Source organism: Callorhinus ursinus, unplaced genomic scaffold (genome assembly GCF_003265705.2).
Source record: "Callorhinus ursinus isolate GAN/ISIS: 27379988/994484 unplaced genomic scaffold, GSC_fseal_2.0 scaffold15, whole genome shotgun sequence".
In the NCBI taxonomy this organism is placed as follows: domain Eukaryota; kingdom Metazoa; phylum Chordata; class Mammalia; order Carnivora; family Otariidae; genus Callorhinus; species Callorhinus ursinus.
Window position 1 is genome coordinate 5,605,701 of NW_027397077.1, and position 20,275 is coordinate 5,625,975.

Sequence of the window (20,275 nt, forward strand, 5' to 3'; positions counted from 1 at the left end):
GGGCCTGTCAGTGTGAAAGGTTTTCCACTGCAAATTCTTTTTTTTTTTAAGATTTTATTTATTTATTTGAGAGAGAGAATGAGATAGAGAGAGAACATGAGAGGGGAGAGGGTCAGAGGGAGAAGCAGACTCCCCACTGAGCAGGGAGCCCCATGCGGGACTCGATCCCAGGACTCCAGGATCATGACCTGAGCCGAAGGCAGTCGCCCAACCAACTGAGCCACCCAGGCGCTCATCCACTGCAAATTCTGAGGAAGAGGACATTTATCCCTGAAAAGCCCAGTCTCGTTTTGGATAATGGAGTAGATAACGTTGTAGGGAAAACGGGGCTTCCAAGAACCACTACTGCGGGTCAGGCTGGAGGCAGCAGTTCAAGGAAGGGGTTGTCCCCACTGAGCCTCACAGAGGAACTCACAGAAAATGGTGGAATCAGTTGTCAAGTTCTTGGAAGAAAAGAATTGGGTCACAAGAGAAAGGCACCACCTGTGGGAGCCAGGTCCCACGGGCCCTGTGCCCTTAGCAGGGCCTCTGTGGGCAAGTCTGTGTGGCCCATGCTTCCTCCTTCTGCCGGAAGTGAAATGCACAAAGGTGGAAACCCAGCAGCTGCGCTGGTGCTAAGAGATAGGCCGTGCCCACGGATTCCACGTCCCAAAGTAGACATATAAACATGCCAAGCAGGGCGCCTGGGTGGCTCAGTGGGTTCAGCGTCTGCCTTCAGCTCAGGTCCTGATCCCCAGGTCCTGGGATCGAGCCCCACATCGGGCTCCCTGCTCAGTGGGGAACCTGCTTCTCCCTCTGCCCGCCGCTCCCCTGCTTGTGCTCTCTCGCTCTAATAAATAAATAAAATCTTTTAAAAAAAAAAGTGCCAAGCTGATTCTCTATGCCGGTGATTTGGAACTTAAAGGATGTCCCACAGAGACTTGAATTTGATGACTGTGAGCGTGTCAGTCAAAACTTCCTAGAGTTCTGACAAGTTCATCAGCTCCTAGAGCGGCCCCAGATCCTGCACTTTCAGTTCCCAGCACCAAAGGAGGTCTTGTGGAACACGTTTAAACAATGGACCCTAACGAGCAAACACTGGGAGGAAGGCCCTCAGCTGCGGGGATCTGGCCCCAGGGAGGAGGCCAAAGTGTGCACACCTGCGGCCTGTTTCTATCAGAGCCGGATGAGCTATGGGTGGAAATCGCCCTGAGTGCTGCAGACGTGGGCCAAGCCTTTAAATTCAGAGCAACGGGAGAGGAGCCTGGATGGAGGTGCAGCCCGTTGAAGATGGAGTTCCACGTGCCTGATGTGCCGCTGTTGAAAATCTTCTCCTTCCTGGACGCATTCAGCTTGCTCCAGGCTTCCCAAGTGAACAGGGTAAATGCTCTCCACAGGCTGCTCTCCGTCGGACCCGCCCCACCCCCCTCCACAAGTCCTCGCACAGACTCCCTTCACTGCAGCGCCTCCGCATCTTGGCGACCCCAGCCTTAGACCCACACAGCCTCCCTCACTGCTTACATTTACCCTGCTCAGGCCCATTCCTTCAGCTCCCATAGGCCCAGGGCCCTGGATTGCAGCTGCCTCTCTTGACCAGGTTGAGCACCGATTCGCGGAATAGCAGAGTGCTGCACTGGGTGTTGGGGAGTTAACATCCCTCGCTCTGAGGCCCTCACATTTTGTTAAGCGAAAAGGACGCTGTGCTGACTACATGGTCCTTGTGACTCCCGTTTCAAGCCCCAGGAAACCCACGTTTCTCCCGCAAGAATTCCGAGTGCCTGTCCTCGCGGCGATGGGCCTCTGCGGTTACTGTGTGCGGGTCTCCCTACACTGGGAGGGCTTTGAGAGCCCGGATGGTGGCTGCTTAACCCATGAGGGCTTTGCTCCCAGAACAAAGGAGAGCAGAGGAGGAGCCAACGTCTGGGTACGGACTGCCTGCTTACCTCTTCCTTTCTCTCCCTCAGTGCTGGAATAGCGTTGCAGAGAATGATCAGCTGTGGAGGTGAGCAAGGGAAGGGTAAGGTGGGAAGGCCCGTGTTTCTCACGGGAGGAAGAGGACATCCGAGTGTGTACCAAGGCGGCCTGTGTGGGGCTGCGCTGGGAGAGGCACAAGTGAGAGGCTTACGGTGAGGAAAGGGTCCATGAGACCAGTGCTACTGAGGAGGAGAACTGACCAGGGGCAGCCTGGGGGGCTGATGACTCTGTTTCCAGAAACCTGTGTCTGAGGAAATGGAGCTTCTGCAACTTCTCCCTGTGCCTGGGCTCACAGACCTGGAAGCAGTTTTTCCTCAAACAAACAAGGCTGGAGTACCGGATGGCATCGGTAAAGCCAGAGGACTTCATCTTCAAAGAAGCAAGTGGGAACCTTGGTACGGGGATAGGGGTCCCCTAGAGGAACATGACAAACGAGTTTTAAGAAACTTTTTTTTTTTTTCCCTGTGTCTTCATTCAGTGAAGAGAAAGAAAATGAAAGCGTAGTGGGACTGGGTTGCTGTGGTAGCGGTCATGGTCTCCCTGCGTCTTCTCTTGTCCCCCACGGTCTGTGGTGCATGGAGAGACCAGAGTGATCTTTTCATGAGCTAAAATCAGGCCCCATGACTCCCTTTCTCCAAAGGCTTCCTGTCCCTCCTAGAATAAAAATGTTAAACAAAAGGGAAACTTAACAGAGCTTCTACCATTCACTCTATTCCTAGTATCTCTTTTAAAACTCAGAACAGTTCTCTGATGGAGACCTCTTTATCCCCATTTTATGGATGGGGATTATGTATGTATATATTTATGTAAGGAAACTGAAACAAAGGAGGAAAAACAAGTCGGCCAGTGTCTCCCAAATGACCAATTTGCAATGGGAACCCACGTTTGGATGACTCTGGAGCCAGCCTCTTCTCTTCTCCATAATTGTTTCCCAAACCCTCCTAAGAGGTGCAGGAAAACTTAGTTATCTTTCCAGAGTCCTCTTTATTCGATTGGATCATCCCTCAATTATCTGGTGGCCCAGTATTGTCTGTTTCCTTCTAGGAATCTTAGGACCTATGGCTTATCTGTCAGGACATGGCCACACAATGGGTAGACAGGAGAAGTCAGTCATTTGTACGGTGTCGTCAAAGCACATGCTTTATGCCTGGGACGTGCAGGAGGTGAGTCTGGCCAGTGAGGAGCACAAATAAAGCCTCGCTCTGTCCATCCTCTTCCACACAGGCAGCAAGTGCTGGGGGGAAATGCTACTTGAAATTGATGACAGAAATGGAGTTTCGAGTCGAGTCTTCTAATTGGTAAACTGTGACCTTTCCATTTAGACTGTAGACACACAGAAAATTCACTTTTTAATGTGGTTTTTTTTTTCAGATTTTATTTATTTGTCAGAGAGTGCACGCACACACAAGCAGGGGGAGAAGCAGACTCCCCACTGAGCAGGGAGGCCGATGAGGGACTCGATCCCAGGACTCCAGGATCATGACCTGGGCCAAAGGCAGTCGCTTAACCAACTGAGCCACCCAGGCATCCCTAACATGTATTTCTGTATATAAATTTGTACAAGGACTTATTTTCTATTGGTAACGTGGAATGGCTGTGAAATACACTTTGGGTGTTGTGCATCTTCATGACCTATTCTACCGCCTCTCCGTCAACTGTTGGCATTTGTTACATTGACTTTTTCGGGAAGTGGTCTCTAACTCTGATCACTTCCAAGGCGGACAAAGGTCTTCTACATCAGGACCAGTATATGTAGTGCAAGAATCGCTAGATAGGAAATTGGAAGACCCCAAAGTGGGCCCCAAGTTATTGTATTTTCTTGGCTTTCCCTGTTTGGATTTTTCTCCTCTCCCTGTCAAAAGTATATAATGACACTTTTTCACACAGGGTCTTCTGAAGAAAACCCTTTATGAATATATGAGTTGGCAGGAGAATGATGAAATAAAAGTCTAGAAGGGACTCCTAAAGTTATACAATGCTTTTTAAAAAAGATTTTATTTATTTGACAGAAGAGAGCACAAGCAGGGGGAGGGACAGAGGGAGAGGAGAAGCAGGTTCCCCACTGAGCAAGGAGCCCAATGCAGGACTCGATCCCAGGACCCTGGGATCATGACATGAGCTGAAGGCAGACACTTAACCCACTGAGCCACCCAGGTGCCCCTAAAGTTATACAGTGTTATATGTCAATTACATTTCACTAAAGCTGAGAAAATCAGAAAGGTACTTTCTTGGATAATTTGCTCTAGGGGAAACCAGTCACCATGTCCCTGAGGACATCCAAGCAGCCCAGTGGATGACCTACTTGGCAAAGATCTCAGGCCTTCTGCCACCAGCCAACACCATCTTTGCAGTCATGTGAGTGAACCACCTTGGAAGCTAACCTTCTGTCCTTCAGATTATTGTGTCTCCAGTCAACATGCTGCAACCTAGTGAGGAACCCAAAACCAGAGCCACTCAAGGAATCCCCTCCTGAATTTTGGACCAACAGAAGCTGTGTGAGATAAGTGTTCATTGCTTTGAGCTGCTATGGCATTTGTTAGGCAGCAACAGATAACAGTTTTTAGTACAGCTTTTCTTAAAATTTAAGATGTGGAAGCAGCTTTGGAACCAGGCAGTGGGAAGAAGCTAGAAAAACTCAGGAGAGTTTGGGACTTTGAGGAGACCTAGCAAAAACCTAGTGGCCTGCCATGAGGATGCCAGTGAAGACTTAAAGGGAAATGTAAACAAAGATATTGGACACTGGAGGAAACAATGTTCTTGTTACAGAGCTGCAGAAATTTTTAACAACATTGTCACCCCAGGTAATGAGAAAACTAGTGAACATATCCAAGGAACTGAGTGTTCTTATTAAGGAGAATTCCAGGCGGAATGCTGAGTGCTGACTGCTGCTTGCTGTTTGTAGTAAAACGAGAGAAGAGGGGAGGATACAATGACTGTCAGAGAAAAGAGAGCCAAGGATTGCTGGTTCCGAAAAGTTGCAGCCTTTCAGAGGGCAAATGATGCTAAAATTTAAGATGTAGACTCTAAGCAAGATCAATCCAAGGCAGTGTCAATAAACCATATTATAAAGGTGAAGCCAAAGAGCGACTGCAAAATTCTTTATTAGACCACAGAAAGATCTAAGGGGGTGCCTCAGAACTGAGGTCAAGCAATGGACCTCAAAGTTTAAAGCCTTGTCCTCACCAGCCCCAGCAGCAGCCCAGGATGTCAGGGGATTTATCTCAAAGACTTGTGGGTGCAGCTCTTGTCTAATGACATCAACTTCAAGTTTCTTGGGAGACCCACAAAGTTTTTTCAGGGAACCATATTGGCAGAAATGCCGCCAGCTTGAATGTTAAGGGGTTGAAATATCACAACAGGAAAAGAGGCCTTTGAATCCCAAACTTTTGTAGGGAAGAAGCAGCCTGTGAAACTACTCAGCTATGGAATTGGGCCACCGTATATGGACAGGGCAGGATAACTCAGAAGGCAGAACCCAGAGCCAGTGAGTGGAGGCACGAGTCCTGAAGAATCTTTCCCAGGCCTTGAATCCTGATCAACATACTACCACCATGTTCTCTGTTGGAGCTCAAATTTTCTGTGTAGCACTGACTCCCGCTTTTCTACCACCATTTTCCTTTTTTTTTTTTGAATGAGAGTGTCTGTAATGTTATCCTTATCTGTGCTATAATCTCCTAGCCTTCTATTTTGGGGATAGGGGTCAGACAACTTGTATATTTAGTTCTGAGGTTTTCACATCAAGATGAGCTGAATCTAAAGAGCCTCATTGCATTAAATGATGAGATCCTAGATTTTCAGATGATGCTGTAATGGTGAGACATTTGGGGGCATGGGACATGGCGAGTGTATTTTGCATGTGGGAGGGAGGTGAGTTATTAGGGACTGCAGGGTGGAGTGTGTCAGCCAGTCTGGAAGATGGCCTCAGTATTCCTTGTCCCATGTTCATGATCCTAGGTAGTCCACTGGACATTGTCACCAACTGGACATTGTGGAAATGATGGTGTGTAACTTCTGAAGATATGTCATAAAAGACACTTCCTCTCTCTTGAGTCATTGGCTCCTAGAAAGCCAGCCACAGTGTTATGAGGACCCTTAAGAAGCCCTACAGGGAAGGTCTGTGTGGTGAAGTACTGAGGGCTGCCGGTAGCCAGCACCAACTTGCCAGCCTTATGAGTCAGCCATCTTGGACTCATCCTTATGAAGCCAACTTCAACCTCGTAAGAGACCCTGAGCCACAAACCACCTAGCCAAGCAGCACCTGAATTTCTAACAGAAACTGAGATAACAAAAACTTCTCTTTTAACCACCCAGTTTTTATAGAGAGGGTTTATTTTTATTTTTATTTTTTGAAGATTTTATTTACTTATTTGACAGAAAAATAGCGAGAGCAGGAACACAAACAGGGGGAGTGGGAGAGGGAGAAGCAAGCTTCCTGCCGAGCAGGGAGCCCGATGCAGGGCTCAATCCCAGGAGTCTGGGATCATGACCTGAGCCAAAGGCAGACGCCTGACCATCTGAGCCACCCAGGTGCCCCTGGAGAGGGTTTATTTTTATTTATTTTGCTTATTTAAAGAAAAATTCCAGTGTAGTTAACATACAGCATTATATTAGCTTCAGGTGTACAATATAGTGATTCAGCAATTCTGTACATCACCTGGTGCTCATCATGACACGTGCACTCCTTAATCCCCATCACCTGTTTCCCCCATCTCCCACCCCCACCTCTGGTAACTTCTCTATAGTTAAGAGTTTGTTTTTTGGTTTGTCTCTTTTCTGTTTGTTTCTTCCACATATGAGTGAAATCCTGTGGTATTTGTCTTTCTCTATTTCACTTAGCATTATACCCTCTAGATCCATCCATGTTGTTGCAACTGGCAAGATTTCATTCTTTTTCATGGCCAAGTAGTATTCCATTGTGTGGGTGTGGATGTGTGTGTGGGTGAGGACACACCCCCCCCCACACACACACATCAATCTTCTTTATCCATTCATCTATCGATGGACCCTTGGGTTGCTTCTGTATCTTGGCTATTGTAAATAATGCTGCAATGAACATAAGGATGCATATATCTTTTCAAATTAGTGTTTTCCTTTTTTTCAGCCAAATACCCAGTAGAGGACTTGCTGGGCCATGTGGTAGTTCTGTTTTTAATTTTTTGATGAACTTTCCTACTGTTTTCCACAGCAGCTGCCCCAGTTTGCATCCCCACCAACAGGGCACAAGTGTTCCTCTTACTCTGCACCCTTGCGGACACTTGTTGGTCGTTGCATTTTTTATTTTAGCCATTCTGACAGGTGTGAGGTGATTTTAAGCCACCCAATTTGGGGATGATTTATTGCACAGCAATAGATAACACTACACAGGCAACCTGAGTGTTACAAATCAAAATGGTGATTACATTTGGGGATTGTGCAGATGTTAATAGAGCAAGTGCTACAAGTGGGCTTAGAAGTAGTTATTATGATCAATTTATAATAACTAAAATTTTACATTTATTTTGTGTTCTTTTCTCTTCGTATGATATACTTCACAATTTTTTAAAGGCTAAAGAAAATCTAGAAGGGAAACTTTCTTCTGTCTTATTTGCAATGTACAAAATTGATGGAATAACAATTATGAGCGTTGATATTCTTTGAATTCCTACTGTGGACAAGGCAGAATTTTTTTTTTTTTTAAGATTTAGTTATTTATTTGGGAGGGAAGGGAGAAGGAGACAGAAATCCAAGCAGACTCCGTACTGAGCATGGAGCCCGATGTGGGACTCAATCTCACAATCCTGAGATTATGACCTGAGCCAAAACCCAGTTAGATGCCTAACCGGCTACACCACCCAGGCGTCCCTAGGCAGAATTCTAAGAATGTTTCATGTGCTGTGAAATGTAATATGACAGCCCTGTAAGAAGCCACAATGGTAAGTAACTTGCTGAATGTAACACTGTTAGTCAGAGGCAGAACTGACTTGAGCCCAGAAGCGTGATCATTCTTTATGCTCATCACATAGTGAGATCTTGTCTTTGAATATACTGCATTGTTTCTTTTCTGCGTTCAGTACCCCTCCAATAATCGAGATGTTTAGAATTCTCTTACTCTTTTCCCAGAAGCGAGAAATGGATCTGATTTGGAGGAGTCTTCCAAAAAAACACTGGCCGAAAGAAAGCCCAGTAGGTGTGCAGAGTTCCTTGCACACCGACAGTGTTCCTTTCATTTTCTAGGGCACTATGATCTGGTCCAGCCCAGTCCAGCAGTCTAGTATCGTGCGTCTGGCAACCCTCCCTCAGCTGCATCTTGCATTCACTGCGGATTTGGAGGGAACTGTCAAAGTGTGGAATTGTCAAGATGAGGATGCCCTGGCTACTCTCACCATGCCTCGGGCCTGTTTTTCCTTGGAAAGCTGTCTCACAAATGATGGCCCATTCCTGATGGTAAGTGAGCCCTTCACCTAGAGAGGGCCCACAAAACAAAATGCCTGCTGCCTTGACAGGCATTGTGACCCCCATGACTGTCACATCACTGTCTATCTTCTTCGAGTCATCGCTACCACATACCCTGAGAGTCCGAACATATCCACGAATGTTGGCCATACAAACCTCACTACCATCTTGGCCCTTGATCTACCACAAGTACGTTTCCCTAGTCATTCTTCCAGCAAAGAAAAAAAAAAAAAGCCTCCCTGAATGATTTCCTATCTATATCTCTTCTTTCAAGTGTGTATTGTATAGTACTTGACCTTGGACAGGGATTAGGGAGAGCGAGCTGTGGGTTTGGGAAGACACTGAGAAAAGAACAGTGTTGATGTGCTATGAATAACTATGCTGGAGAAGAGTGCTTTGGGGCTTAGAAAGTTTTATTCCTTGGGATCATTCTCACAACGCTGAGGCAGCTTTTCATCTCCATTATGGGATTGAAGAAACCATAGTATGTTTTACAGCTGACAATCAATCCTGCTTTCTGTGTGCTCTAGGATTTCCTGTCTCCTTCCATTGACGTGGTGGTGGTGTTTGGTTTCAGGTAGGCAACTCTGAAGGTGACATCTACACACTGACAGTGCCTGAGCTAAGGGGTATCTCTAAAGTCAGTGCATTTAAATATAGTGTTGACCTCCTACACTGCTCTCCCGACAAGAAATGGATCTTTGCATCTGGGACACATCAGAATATCTTGCCAGTGGTAGGTGTTGCTCTGTGCTTTAACTTTGGGAGCAGAGGGTCAAGCATTAGGAAGGTGGGGTTTAGGAAGTGTTGGAGAAGCTGAAGAACTCAGGGAGGACCACACATAATGCTCCCTCCTCTCAAAGGCCATATTGCATGTAGAATCCATTTTTGTAGCCAAGAAAAAATGTTCTGGGATTTCTGGGTGGTTCAGTCAGTTGAGTGTCTGCCTTCAGCTCAGGTCATGATCCCGGGGTCCTGGGATCAAGTCCTGCATCGGGCTTCCTGCTCAGCAGGGAGCCTGCTTTCCCCTCTACCTGCCACTTACCCCTGCTTGTGGTGGCATGTCCCCCCTCTCTCTGACAAATAATATCTTAAAAAAAAGGAAAAAAGAAACAGTGTTCTTTGAAGTGATAGTGTCAAGTTGCAAGAAAAAAAAGTTTATTAAGGAAAATTTCCTCATGAAGCCTGAATCAGCCAAAGAGCTAGAGGAAGGTGAGAGAGGTCTCAGGAAAGGAGGATCTTTGGTAACCTTGTTCATTTTAGCTTTCCTTGCTTTACTTTTATCCACCTTGGCTGGAAGGGACAAAGAAGTCCAGAAGTAACTAAGAACGTATCAGCCTCCGAATGTCCCTCTGAGAAAGTTTGCGGCCATTGAGTCTGCCATTTTTACTACGTGGCTCGTGCGGACCGCACACCAGGGAGCAAGGCGCTGAGAGGATGCAGCGAAAGCCGACCCGCGCTAGACGAGTTCCCCAAGCAGGGAAAAATTTGTCCACCCAATGGCAGCTTGATCTGGGCTCCAGTGTGGCCAGACAGTTTTATAACCCCTGGGAGTGCCAGAAGAGCAGCTTTGGGGTCTTTGCTCCCTGCATGACCGTGCCAGGCAGGAGAGGAAGACGGTCCTTGGATGTCAGATGACAAGCAGGGACTACTTAATGCTCCCTGAGATTCAGAGTAAAGCTTTGGCCACAAAACAAGCCTTTTTTTTTTTTTTTTTTTTTTTTAAAGTAGGCTCCATGCCCAGTGTAGGGCTTGAACTCCTGACCCTGAGATCAAGAGTCACATGCTCTACCGACTGAGCCAGACAGGCACCCCCACAAAACAAGGACTTTTAAGGAGGCTTTTCTGGAGTCACTCCTGCCCTGACATGCTATAACTTCTCCCTTCACCTGACTACATGTGCAAAATCTCTCCCCAGGTGTTTCTCACAGAGAGCTTACTGAAACCGTCAGAAGGCAAAAGCCCTCTGTCGCTCTCCATCCCATTTCCATCCTGCTGCAGAGCCTGCTGGGCCCCAAGGAGGACAGGCAGGATAACAGTGATGTACCGAAGAGGCTCTTTCAAAAAGACAGGATTTACCACCTTTGAGCTAATGGCTGAGAGGACGGGGGACAGAACAGACATCCAAGGTAGGCTGTGCCCCATCAGAGACAGGGTTTCTAGTTCCTTCCGTGCGTGCATTCTTTGGGAGCCCTAACTCTGTGGTAAGGGGGCAGAGGGTTTCTTTAGCTGGAGGGGATTTCTTTACCCCAGGCCTGCCTGCCTCTCATACCCATGCTCTGACCTCTACTATGCTCCACCCCACTCTTGGGCAGGTCTGTTCAGATTCCCACCCTGCTTTAGGGCCTGGATCCCAGTGCCTCCTCCATGCCTGAGCTGTTACCGTCCACCGCCCCCGGTTCCTGGGTCTGGGCACCCATCACCGTGGTCGGTGACATTTGTTTGTCACTGGCCTGCCCTTCGTTTTCCTCACCAGACTGAGGTCCCCTGAAAGGAGCGAGTGTGTTTTTTCATTCCATGTAAAGCCAGTATGCGGACTGAAGGATCCCCAGCTTGCCTGCACGTGTATGTTTTGCATGAAAACAGCCCATCAGATTGCAACTTTCCTGTTGCCGCTTCATATGGAGAGTCCTATTTGGATGGGAGTCGGAGATGGAAATATGATTGTCTTTGAGAGTGGGCCGTCCCTATTCCTCTTCACCATCAGTGGCCACCTGCTGCAACGATTTGAGGACCACCAGAGGACCATCGGCAACTTATGGGTGGTAGGTGTGAGCCTCCTCCGCCCACCGCTCATGGCTCTGACTCTGGGCCGCTCATCCCAGGTATCCTTTGAAGGATTCTGTGCACGTCCTCACCACATCCATGGATGATTCTCTGCACCTGTACATGTGGGAAGAGGAAGGCCGTTATCCATACCTCAGGAGCTGCTGTCACCTGGAGCACCTAGGGAGCGACCCAGCACCGAGCTGGTAAGCCCTGCCTTGTGACTTACCTTGCCTTAAAGATTTCAACTTTTGATATAAAAAAATGAAGGGATAATAAGGGAGGTTTATAAAAAGAGTTTCTGAGGATGTATTTAAATAAACTTATGTCCAGAAAGAGAATTGCTAATTCTTGGCATGTGTTCACAGCCCTTGCAGTACATTTCAAAAGGCTTTCCAAAAGGGCTCCCATTTGCTTGCCCACAGCAGAATATGCGACATTTATATCCTCAATACCTGTCTTTTCTTGCAAGGTTTATACCTTTTTTGAGTTCGTTCGTCATTTGGGTTGTTTTTTGTTTTTTTTTTTTTTTAAGATTTATTTGTCTGAGAGAGAGAGCGAGCACGAGCAGGGGGCAGAGGCAGAGGGAGAAGCAGGCTCCCCGCTGAGCAGGGAGCCCAATGTGGGGCTCGATTCCAGGACTCTGGGTCACAACCTGAGCTGAAGGCAGACGCTTAACCGACTGAGCCACCCAGGCGCCCCTGGGGCGCTTCTTTAGCGAGCTGTCTTTATCTCCTTTTTAGTTTTCTTGTAGATTGCTTGCCTTCATCTAAATTGTTTTTCTTGAGATTTTACATACCATACATAGAGGTCTTGTCTTTTATATACATTGTTGCTTGTCCTTATGTTTATCTTTGGTAATATCTAACAAAGCACAAATACATGTATTCTTCCAACTGCAGTACCACTAGCAGGAGTTTACTTTGGATTAGAAATCCACCTGTTGTTTATTGCAACAGGAGTTGTGATTGCCAAATGCTAGAAACTAACTGCCCAAACATAAGAGATTGTTTAAATTACTATGGCATATCCACATCATGGAGTATTGTGCAGCCGTAATTTAAATCTCTATGTTCAGATAAAATTTTCCAGTGTTTTTGAGGCAAAAAAATTTTAATCATATATAATTGATATATAATTATGCCTAACAGATTTTATTTTTTTCTCTGTATCATAGCTAATTAATCTTAGCCTACTCTGAGTCAGAAATGCTTTTCTCCTTTCAATAATTTAAAAAAATTTTTAAAATTTATTTATTTGAGAGAGAGAGAGAATGAATGGGGGGGCAGAGGAGAGAGCGAGAGAGAAGGAAGTAGACTCCCCACTGAGCGGGGAGCCAGGCGGGAAGCTCAATCTTGACCCTGAGATCACCACCTGAGCTGAAATCGAGAGCCAGGACACTTGACCGACTGAGCCCCTGCAAGCTCCTCTCAATAATTTTAAATACTTCCCCTTCATATCACATGTTCCATACCGTGTAGCATTATGTCTTTTATCCATCTAATTTTTTTAACAATGCAAAGAAATTTTACGTCTTCCCCAAATAGAGTCCAGTTGTCCAACACAGTTTGAGTTTTGGCAAAAACGTAAGGTCTTTTAATCAGAAGTACAATCAAACCACAGAATATTTCCATCATCCCCAGTTTTCTTAGGCTCCATTGTAGGCTGTCCCTTCTTCCATCCCCAGCACCAGGCAACCACTGATCTGTTTTCTGTCCCTATTAATTAGTTACATTTTCTAAACTTTTATGTAAATGGGATTACATAGTATATATTCCTTTGTGTGTCTCGCTTCTTTCAGCGAACGTGGTGGTTTTGAGATTCACCCTTGCTGGGTTTATCAGGAATTCACTCCCTTTTGTGGTTGAGTGGTTAGTGTGCGGTTGTACGGATGGACCACAGTTCATCACCTCACCAGCTGAGGGTCATTTATGTTGTTTCTAGCTTGGGATGAACATGTTTTCATATTTACCTAAGAGCGGAACTGTCGGGTCATATGGTATGTTTGACTTTATAAGAAACTGCAAAACTCCTAGGGGGCTGTACGTCTTCGCATTCCCACTTGGTATTGTTCCAGTTTTGTTTTATTTATTTTACATTCCAATAGGTGTATAGTGTGCTCTCATTATAGTTGTGTATTTCCCTAATGATGTCAAGCAGCTTTTCATTTGCTTTTTTGCAATCCAGATACCTTCTTTGGTGAAGCATTGGTTCAAATCTTTTGTACAGTATTTAGTTGGGTTGTTTATTAATAGCGAGTTTTCATAGTTCTTTATATATTTGGAATATAAATTTTTTATCAGATAAGGATTTGCAAATATTTTCTCCCACTTTGTGGTTTGTCTTTCTACTCTAACACTGTCTTTCATCGAGCAGGTGTTCTTAATTTTTTTTTAAAGATTTTATTTATTTATTTGACAGAGAGAGAGAGACAGCAAGAGAGGGAACACAAGCAGGGGGAGTGGGAGAGGGAGAAGCAGGCTTCCCACTGAGCAGGGAGCCCGATGTAGAGCTCGATCCCAGGACCCTGGGATCATGATCTGAGCCGAAGGCAGACGCTTAAAGACTGAGGCGCCCAGGCACCCCAGGTGTTCTTAATTTTGATGAATCTCCAATTTTTCTTCTAAAATGATTGGGCTCTGGATGTTGTATCTAAGAAATCTTTGCCTATCCCAAGGTCACTAAGGTTTTCCCCTTTGTTTTTGTCAAAACTGTATAGTTTGTATATTTGTATAGTCCTGGTTTGCTAAGGGTTTTTATCATCAATAGATGTTTAATTTTGCCAATGCTTTTCCTGCATCAATTACTAGAGCATATGTTTCCTTTTTAGATTGTTAATAAGACAAATTACAGTGATTTTTTTTTTTTTTTAAGATTTTGATTAGAGAAAGAGAGAGAGCGTGTGCATGAGCAGGGGGAGGGTTAGAGGGAGAGGGAGAAGCAGACTCCCTGCTGAGCAGGGAGCCCAAGGCAGTGCTCGGATCCCAGAACCCTGGGATCATGACCTAAGCCGAAGGCAGTCACTTAACTGACTGAGCCACCCAGGCGCCCCATAACTATGAATTCTTTGGTTTTATTTATTTTTTTTAAAGATTCTATTTATTTGAGAGCGTGCGTGCATGAGTGCATGTGAGAGAGAGAGCGTGCGTGCATGCGCGCACTTCCTGCCAAGCAGGGAGCCCAACTCAGGACTGGATCCCAGGACCCTGAGCCAAAGGTAGATGCTCAACCGACTGAGCCACCCCTTTGCCTCTCTTTGTCAGTCTTTTGGAGGTTTATCAATTTTATCTTTTCAAAGAAATAGCTTTTCTTTTGTCTTTTTTTTTTCTCAGTTTCATCTCTGCTCTCTTATTTTCCTCCTTCCTGCTTTGGTTAATTTTGTTCTCTAATTTTTGAGGTGGAAGCTTAGATTATTGCTTTGACATTGTTTTTTTTTTTTTTTAGATTTATTTGAGAGAGAGTGCATGAGTGAGCCATGGGAGGGGCAGAGGGGGAAAAAGAGAATCTCAAGCAGACCCCCTGCTGAGTGTGGAGCCCTACACAGGCCTGAGATCACAACCAGAGCCGAAACCAAGAGTTGGTCACCCAGGAGTCCCAAGACCTCTCTTTTTAAATAATAGCATTTGATGCTCCAAATTCCTCACCAAGCACTGCTTTGGCTGCAACTTTCGAAATTCAACTGACTGGATTTTCATTTTCACTCAGTTCCATATACTTTTTAAATTCCCTTTCCCCCTTGACCCATGGATTTACTATTTATTTTCTAGTTTTTATTCAAATTCCAGTTTGAATATATATATTGTAATATATGTAATGTTTAATGTAATATTAGTTTCAGGAGTGAAGACCCATGGATTATTCAAAAGTATGTTTATTTTTCAAGTGTTTGGATATTTTATTGCTATCTTTTTGATTTCTAGGTTGAATCAATTAAAGAGAGCAAACTCCATATGTTTTTTTTCTTCTATGTCTGTCGAACTTTGCTTTATGACCCAGGGTATAGTGTATGTTAGTGAATGTTTGATGTGTGTCTGAAAAGAATGTGTACCCTGCTCTTGTTGGGTGGAATGTTTTGTAATTGACGTCGGCATCACCTTGTTGATTATCTGTTTCAGTTCCTCCATACTCTTTCTGATTTTTGATCTAGTGGTTCTATCAATTATGAGAGAAGATTGTTGAATTTTCTGACTATAAATGTGGATCGATCTTTTTCCTTTAAATTCTATCAGTTTTTATTTTATGCATTTTGCAGCTCTGTTATTTGGTACATATACATTTAGTATTATTATGTCTTCTTGGTTAGTTGGCCCTCTTACATTTGTGTAATAACCCTCCTTGGCCTTGGCAATTTTCTTTGCTCTGAGGTCTACTTTACCTGTTATTAATTTAGCTACTCCTGTTCTCTCTTGATTAATGTTTGTGACCTTGTTTTCCTCCACCTTACTGCAGGGAGGAAATGGTCAACGGGGCTCTACCTCGGTCTTTGCAGGGGAGAGGTAAAGGTACCACCTTTGCTTGGGTTAGTGCAAGGCAGGGATGGTCAACAGAACTCTATCCCCACTGTTTCTGGACTCCTGGAGAAGAGGGGTAGGAGTATCACCTCATTAATACAGGATAAGAATGGTTGACAGGGCCATGCCCCACAATCTCTACATCACCCCCATGGGGAGGGAGGCATGGCCTCTTAGTATTCTCCTGGAAGAGGGCAGGTATAATCAAAGGGAACAGAATTCTATTTTAAAATGAAAATATTCTCTCTCAGGGGACCTGGGTGCCTCAGTCGGTTAAGCATCTGCCTGCAGCTCAGGTCATGATCTTGGGGTCCTGGGATCGAGTCCCGCAACAGGCACCCTGCTCAGCAGGGAGTCTGCTTCTCCCTCTCCCTCTGCCCCTCCCCCTTCTCGTGTCTTGCTAGCACTCTCTCTAATGAATAAAAAAAAATCTTTAAAAAATATTCTCTCTCATCATTATTAAATAACATCTCTGATTTGCTAGGTTATCTTGAGAATTCCGGCAGGTGCTATCTCAGAGCAGGTTGGGATTGCTACTCTTGCAGTTAATAATCAGCATAACTGTGTCAGATCTGTGCAGTCAAAACCAAATCTAAGAATAACTTCAGTGATCAAAGGACCAATTCGTTTGGGAAGAATATTCATATCTTTGTCAGGTTCAAATTTAGTATTATCAACAATGAATATAATTACTTTGCCATTTGTCCACTGATGATCTTGTTTTTTCTGTTGGCAGCTACGTCTCCAAAGCAATATGTGATGATATGAGCATAGTATGTGTGGTGTCCAGAATTCGTGAATCCAGCATTCTGGTGATGTATTCTTTGCATATGTAATGTGGAAACTGATGGAATTAACCTTGCATCATCTCCCTGAATGTAGTAAAGAGAATTCTATTCGCAAACCCAGAATGATTGTTTTAGTGATATTAGGAAAGAAGCAATGATTTAACTACCTATAGTAAATCAGACACTGTAACAGACAGTACAGATCCGGCACTATACAGATAGAAGGCAGAGCAACATATCCTTTGTCCTTGCCAGCAGGGTGAGTATAGAATACTAAGGGAGTAAAATATAACTGGGCGCAGATCAATTCAAAGGGAGCCTATATCGGGGGAAAGCATGACTTCAGACTGAGGCTGGTTTAAAGGGGGCACCCGGCTCAGTAGGGCATGCAACTTTTTTTTTTAAGATTTTATTTATTTGACAGAGCGAGTGAGTGCACAGAGGGAGCAGCAAAGGGAGAGCGAGAAACAGACTCCCCACTGAGCAGGGAGCCCAATGTGGGGCTCGATCCCAGGACTCTGGGATCACAATCTGAGCCGAAGATCTGTTTGACTGAGCCACCCAGGCACCCGAGCATGCAACTCTTGATCTCAGGGTTGTGAGTTTGAGCCCTATGTTGGGCGTGGAGCCTACTTGAAAAAAAATTGTAAAAGTGAAGGTCATCTGTATTAGTGTCCTCTAAAATGCAAGCAAAACCTAAATGTGTTAGAAAAACATAGACGTTAATATTTAACGGCGGCTGGAAGTGACTCAGAATATAGATGGTAATAAAAAAATGCCAAAGAGGACTAGGAAATAGGACATACAGCAAAAGCTAAATCACATGGAACTTTCAATCTGCCTATTATCACAGCCACTGTAGCGGACATGATAAAGTACTGCCCCCTAAGTTTATCACTGGTTCAGGATCCGAAGTTTGGGGACAGAGTACTAATACATCAAGCCTGAGCCCCATGGGTGTGCTGTCCTGGCTGTGAGAGGGGGACACCGTACTCTCATGAGAATGTAATCTCAATGGGGGATTTCTCCAAGCAGCAGTGGGGGTTTCTGGGCTGTTAAAGTGCCCACCATTCCCTCTTCCTCAAAATAAACTTGAAGCTGTGACCAGGAGGATAAAGGAAAGGAAGTCAATGGAGGGTGGCTGGAGATGGACAAGGCTGGGTGGAGAAGCTGACAGGAGATGCCTTGTACACGGCACCTGGCAGTTCTGGGACAGTCGCATGTTTGGCTTCGGTCCGAAGCAAAGTCCGCGAGGAGGAATACACACTAACATGGGGTGCAAAGTCAGGAAGTGTCAAGTCACACAGCTGCAGGATCTAACCCAAATGTTTCCTTTTTTAACAAAGGAGAAAAAAAGACCTATATTTTATAGATCTATGTTTTTTTAAAAAGTGAGTTAAAAGTAGCCCTAGCGTACACCTGTAATGAGTATCATGTCCTATGCCAAGTTTACCTCCGTTAAAAAAATGTAGCCATCGTGGCTAAGGAAAGCCCGTGAGGCTGTTTTCTTTATTCGAATCTGTTATAAAGGGAGTATGTGGCAGAGGACATGGAGGTGGAAGTGAGATAGAGGCAAAAATCTGTGGACCATGTGTGCATGAGCACAAAGGATGTAGTTTGTCAGAGGAAACGGGAGTAAACAGGATCCCACAGCGCCTGTGATTTGTGAATGACTTAGAGACAAAACTGAATTGCTGTTGGGCTTTCATTTTCCAGGAAAAGGTGGTCAAGATAGGCAGAGAAAACTTTCTACACACAGCACCAAACGTTGTTCAAAACTGCAAATGCAAAAGAAAACCTTAAAATCTATGGTGAAGGGGGCCGGAATTGAAGAGAAACCCTCTAAGCTGGGAATGAAGAAAAAGGGTGAATCCAGAAAAGTCAAGAAATGCTGCATGCCTTATTCATAGGATTTTACAGGACTCCACAGTGGAACACAGGGCCCCTGCCAAAGTAGAAGTCAGTTCACAGCTCTGCAAGGTCTGGGACCCTCAGAAAAATAACAGTCCTTTCCTTGTAGGTTAACTGAAGGGAAGTCTACCCATTGGAGAAGGATGATGGGGAGAGCTGCCTCTCTCAGCTTCAGGTATGGGTGGACTAAAAACGGAGAAACCATTCCCTCCAGAGAATTCCTAACCATAACCATACTCTCCTTGGAGGTGGAGTTGACATCAGTCAAGGTCCCAAGACTAGACAGAGGTCACACACATTAAGGTAATTTGGCCAACGTTTAATAAAGGAACCACTCTAATTTGGGTTTGTGGCGAAACGAATTCAAGAAGCCACAGAAATAATACACCTAGGGGCATTTTAGCCCCTCCCTTTTGTAAACATCCCTACGGGGTGCTGGCAGTCCACTATTGACCTATGCTCGCTAATCCAGGCCAGGTTTTGTTTCTGTCTCAGCCACAGGAAGCTGGGGGGTGGGGCACGGGCACCAGCTGCTGGGAAGAGTTAATCTTCCCCTACCTGTACCCAGAGGGTGCTGGCCTAGCCTAGCTGACTTAGTTACTGAAGGGGTACTGACTCCCCCCGCCCCACCTCTTCTTTCAGTGCCCTGGGCTGGCCCGTGTTAAAAGCCACCGCTACTAGGTGGGGGCTTATTATAGCTACAGAGAACTAAACAGGGCTATTCCTCTAATTAGAACACCTCTACTAGATATCACTGCTTGAACGGATACATTCAAGTGGTCCATAGATTTGACTAACACGGTTCTATTGAGTAAAGACTTTACCAGAGAGAGGGAGGCATCCTTTCCAGCACCCGTGTACTTTGCTCTGCTATAAGCACTGGAGCCAAGTGGACCTGCCCCTGACACCCAGGAGATGGAACTGTGAAAAAGGAAACCACACATGGTGTCCCTTAGGTTAGGTATTAGGTCTTGGTTGGTGGACTTGGGGCCTTAACCTAGCTGCAGTTTCAGCAGTCACCAGTCTACAGAGGACTTTCCTGGTCCGCACTAGATTTGCTGCTCGACCCCTGCTGTTCCCCCTCCGGAGCGCCACCTTGCCTAAAACAATGGGTTCTTTGCTAATAATCCCCTTGTCCCCCACTCCCTATCTTTAAAAACTTTTCCTTTTCTGTAGCCCTCTGGAGGTCCCCTTTACTTGCTAAACAGAGATGCTGCCCAATTCACAAATGGATTAATAAAGCCCCTTGGATCTTTAAAATGTATTCGGTTGAATTTTTGTTATTTAACAGAATTAAATGCCCCGCATGGGGCAGCACCATAGGGTGATTCCCAGGAGACCAACAGATGCCCTGCAGATGGCCTCCAACTTTAACCCCCTACTCTGCGGCCATGCCTTTTCCTTCTACCTTTACCGGGGCAACCACAGGTTCAGTGGCAAGTCGCCCTGGCCCCACGTCGCTCTGGTGCTTATTAGCACATCCTGCTGCCTGTAGATGGACAACACTCACCAAATGTTAGAGTAAGGGACACACACCAAATATTGCCTGCAAATTAAACAGATAAATCAGAATCTTCTCCTTTTGGATCACTTCTCCTGGCTCTCTACAGCTAAATGGGCAGACTGGCTGAAAAAAAAGTTTTGAAATCCTAGTTTTTGACTTTATAGGATTCTGGATCGTAAGGATGCTTTATCACTGGCTCCAGAAACAGGCATGAGACCCATTACCTCAAAAGCCAACTGGTGCCAAATTCAAATTTTAACACATTATTTTTGAAATGGCCCAAACAAGCAGAGTTTTAGCCAGCTAGAGCCTGTCTGCTTTTCATATCCCCACTGAAACCTTACCTAACAGCTCCTACCCACTGCTAAGCCAGAGCCCTATGGCTGTAAGCCCCAGGCTGCTGCAGTCAT

At 45.4% G+C, this 20,275-nt stretch overlaps 1 protein-coding gene across 3 annotated transcripts; it reads left to right on the forward strand.

Annotated features, from left to right (window-relative positions):
• The first annotated feature begins 1,193 nt into the window (after nt 1-1,193).
• Nucleotides 1,194-19,625, forward strand: FBXW12 (F-box and WD repeat domain containing 12). Of its 3 annotated transcripts, XM_073901134.1 has the most exons (10): nt 1,194-1,359; nt 1,944-1,981; nt 2,191-2,348; nt 2,998-3,116; nt 8,167-8,376; nt 8,963-9,121; nt 10,304-10,514; nt 10,972-11,150; nt 11,224-11,357; nt 16,399-19,625. In XM_073901134.1, the coding sequence occupies exons 1-10, from the start codon at nt 1,270-1,272 to the stop codon at nt 16,496-16,498; spliced, it is 1,398 nt and encodes a 465-aa protein (XP_073757235.1). In that variant the 5' UTR covers nt 1,194-1,269; the 3' UTR covers nt 16,499-19,625. The 3 variants fall into 3 exon arrangements, with proteins under 3 accessions (XP_073757235.1, XP_073757236.1, XP_073757237.1); XM_073901135.1 differs by lacking the exons at nt 1,194-1,359; nt 1,944-1,981; nt 2,191-2,348; nt 2,998-3,116 and adding exons at nt 3,421-4,308; nt 5,908-6,170 and having other exon boundaries at nt 10,915-11,150; XM_073901136.1 differs by lacking the exons at nt 1,194-1,359; nt 1,944-1,981; nt 2,191-2,348; nt 2,998-3,116 and adding an exon at nt 4,317-6,170 and having other exon boundaries at nt 10,915-11,150.
• Nucleotides 19,626-20,275: the final 650 nt, after the last annotated feature.

Bases quoted from the DNA above. Each gene is read 5' to 3' on its own strand.
- FBXW12 (XM_073901134.1), top strand. From the start codon at position 1,270: ATGGAGTTCCACGTGCCTGATGTGCCGCTGTTGAAAATCTTCTCCTTC. The intron at 3,117-8,166 runs GTGAGTCTGGCC...TTCATTTTCTAG, and splicing joins ATGCCTGGGACGTGCAGGAG to GGCACTATGATCTGGTCCAG. The intron at 8,377-8,962 runs GTAAGTGAGCCC...GTTTGGTTTCAG, and splicing joins ATGATGGCCCATTCCTGATG to GTAGGCAACTCTGAAGGTGA.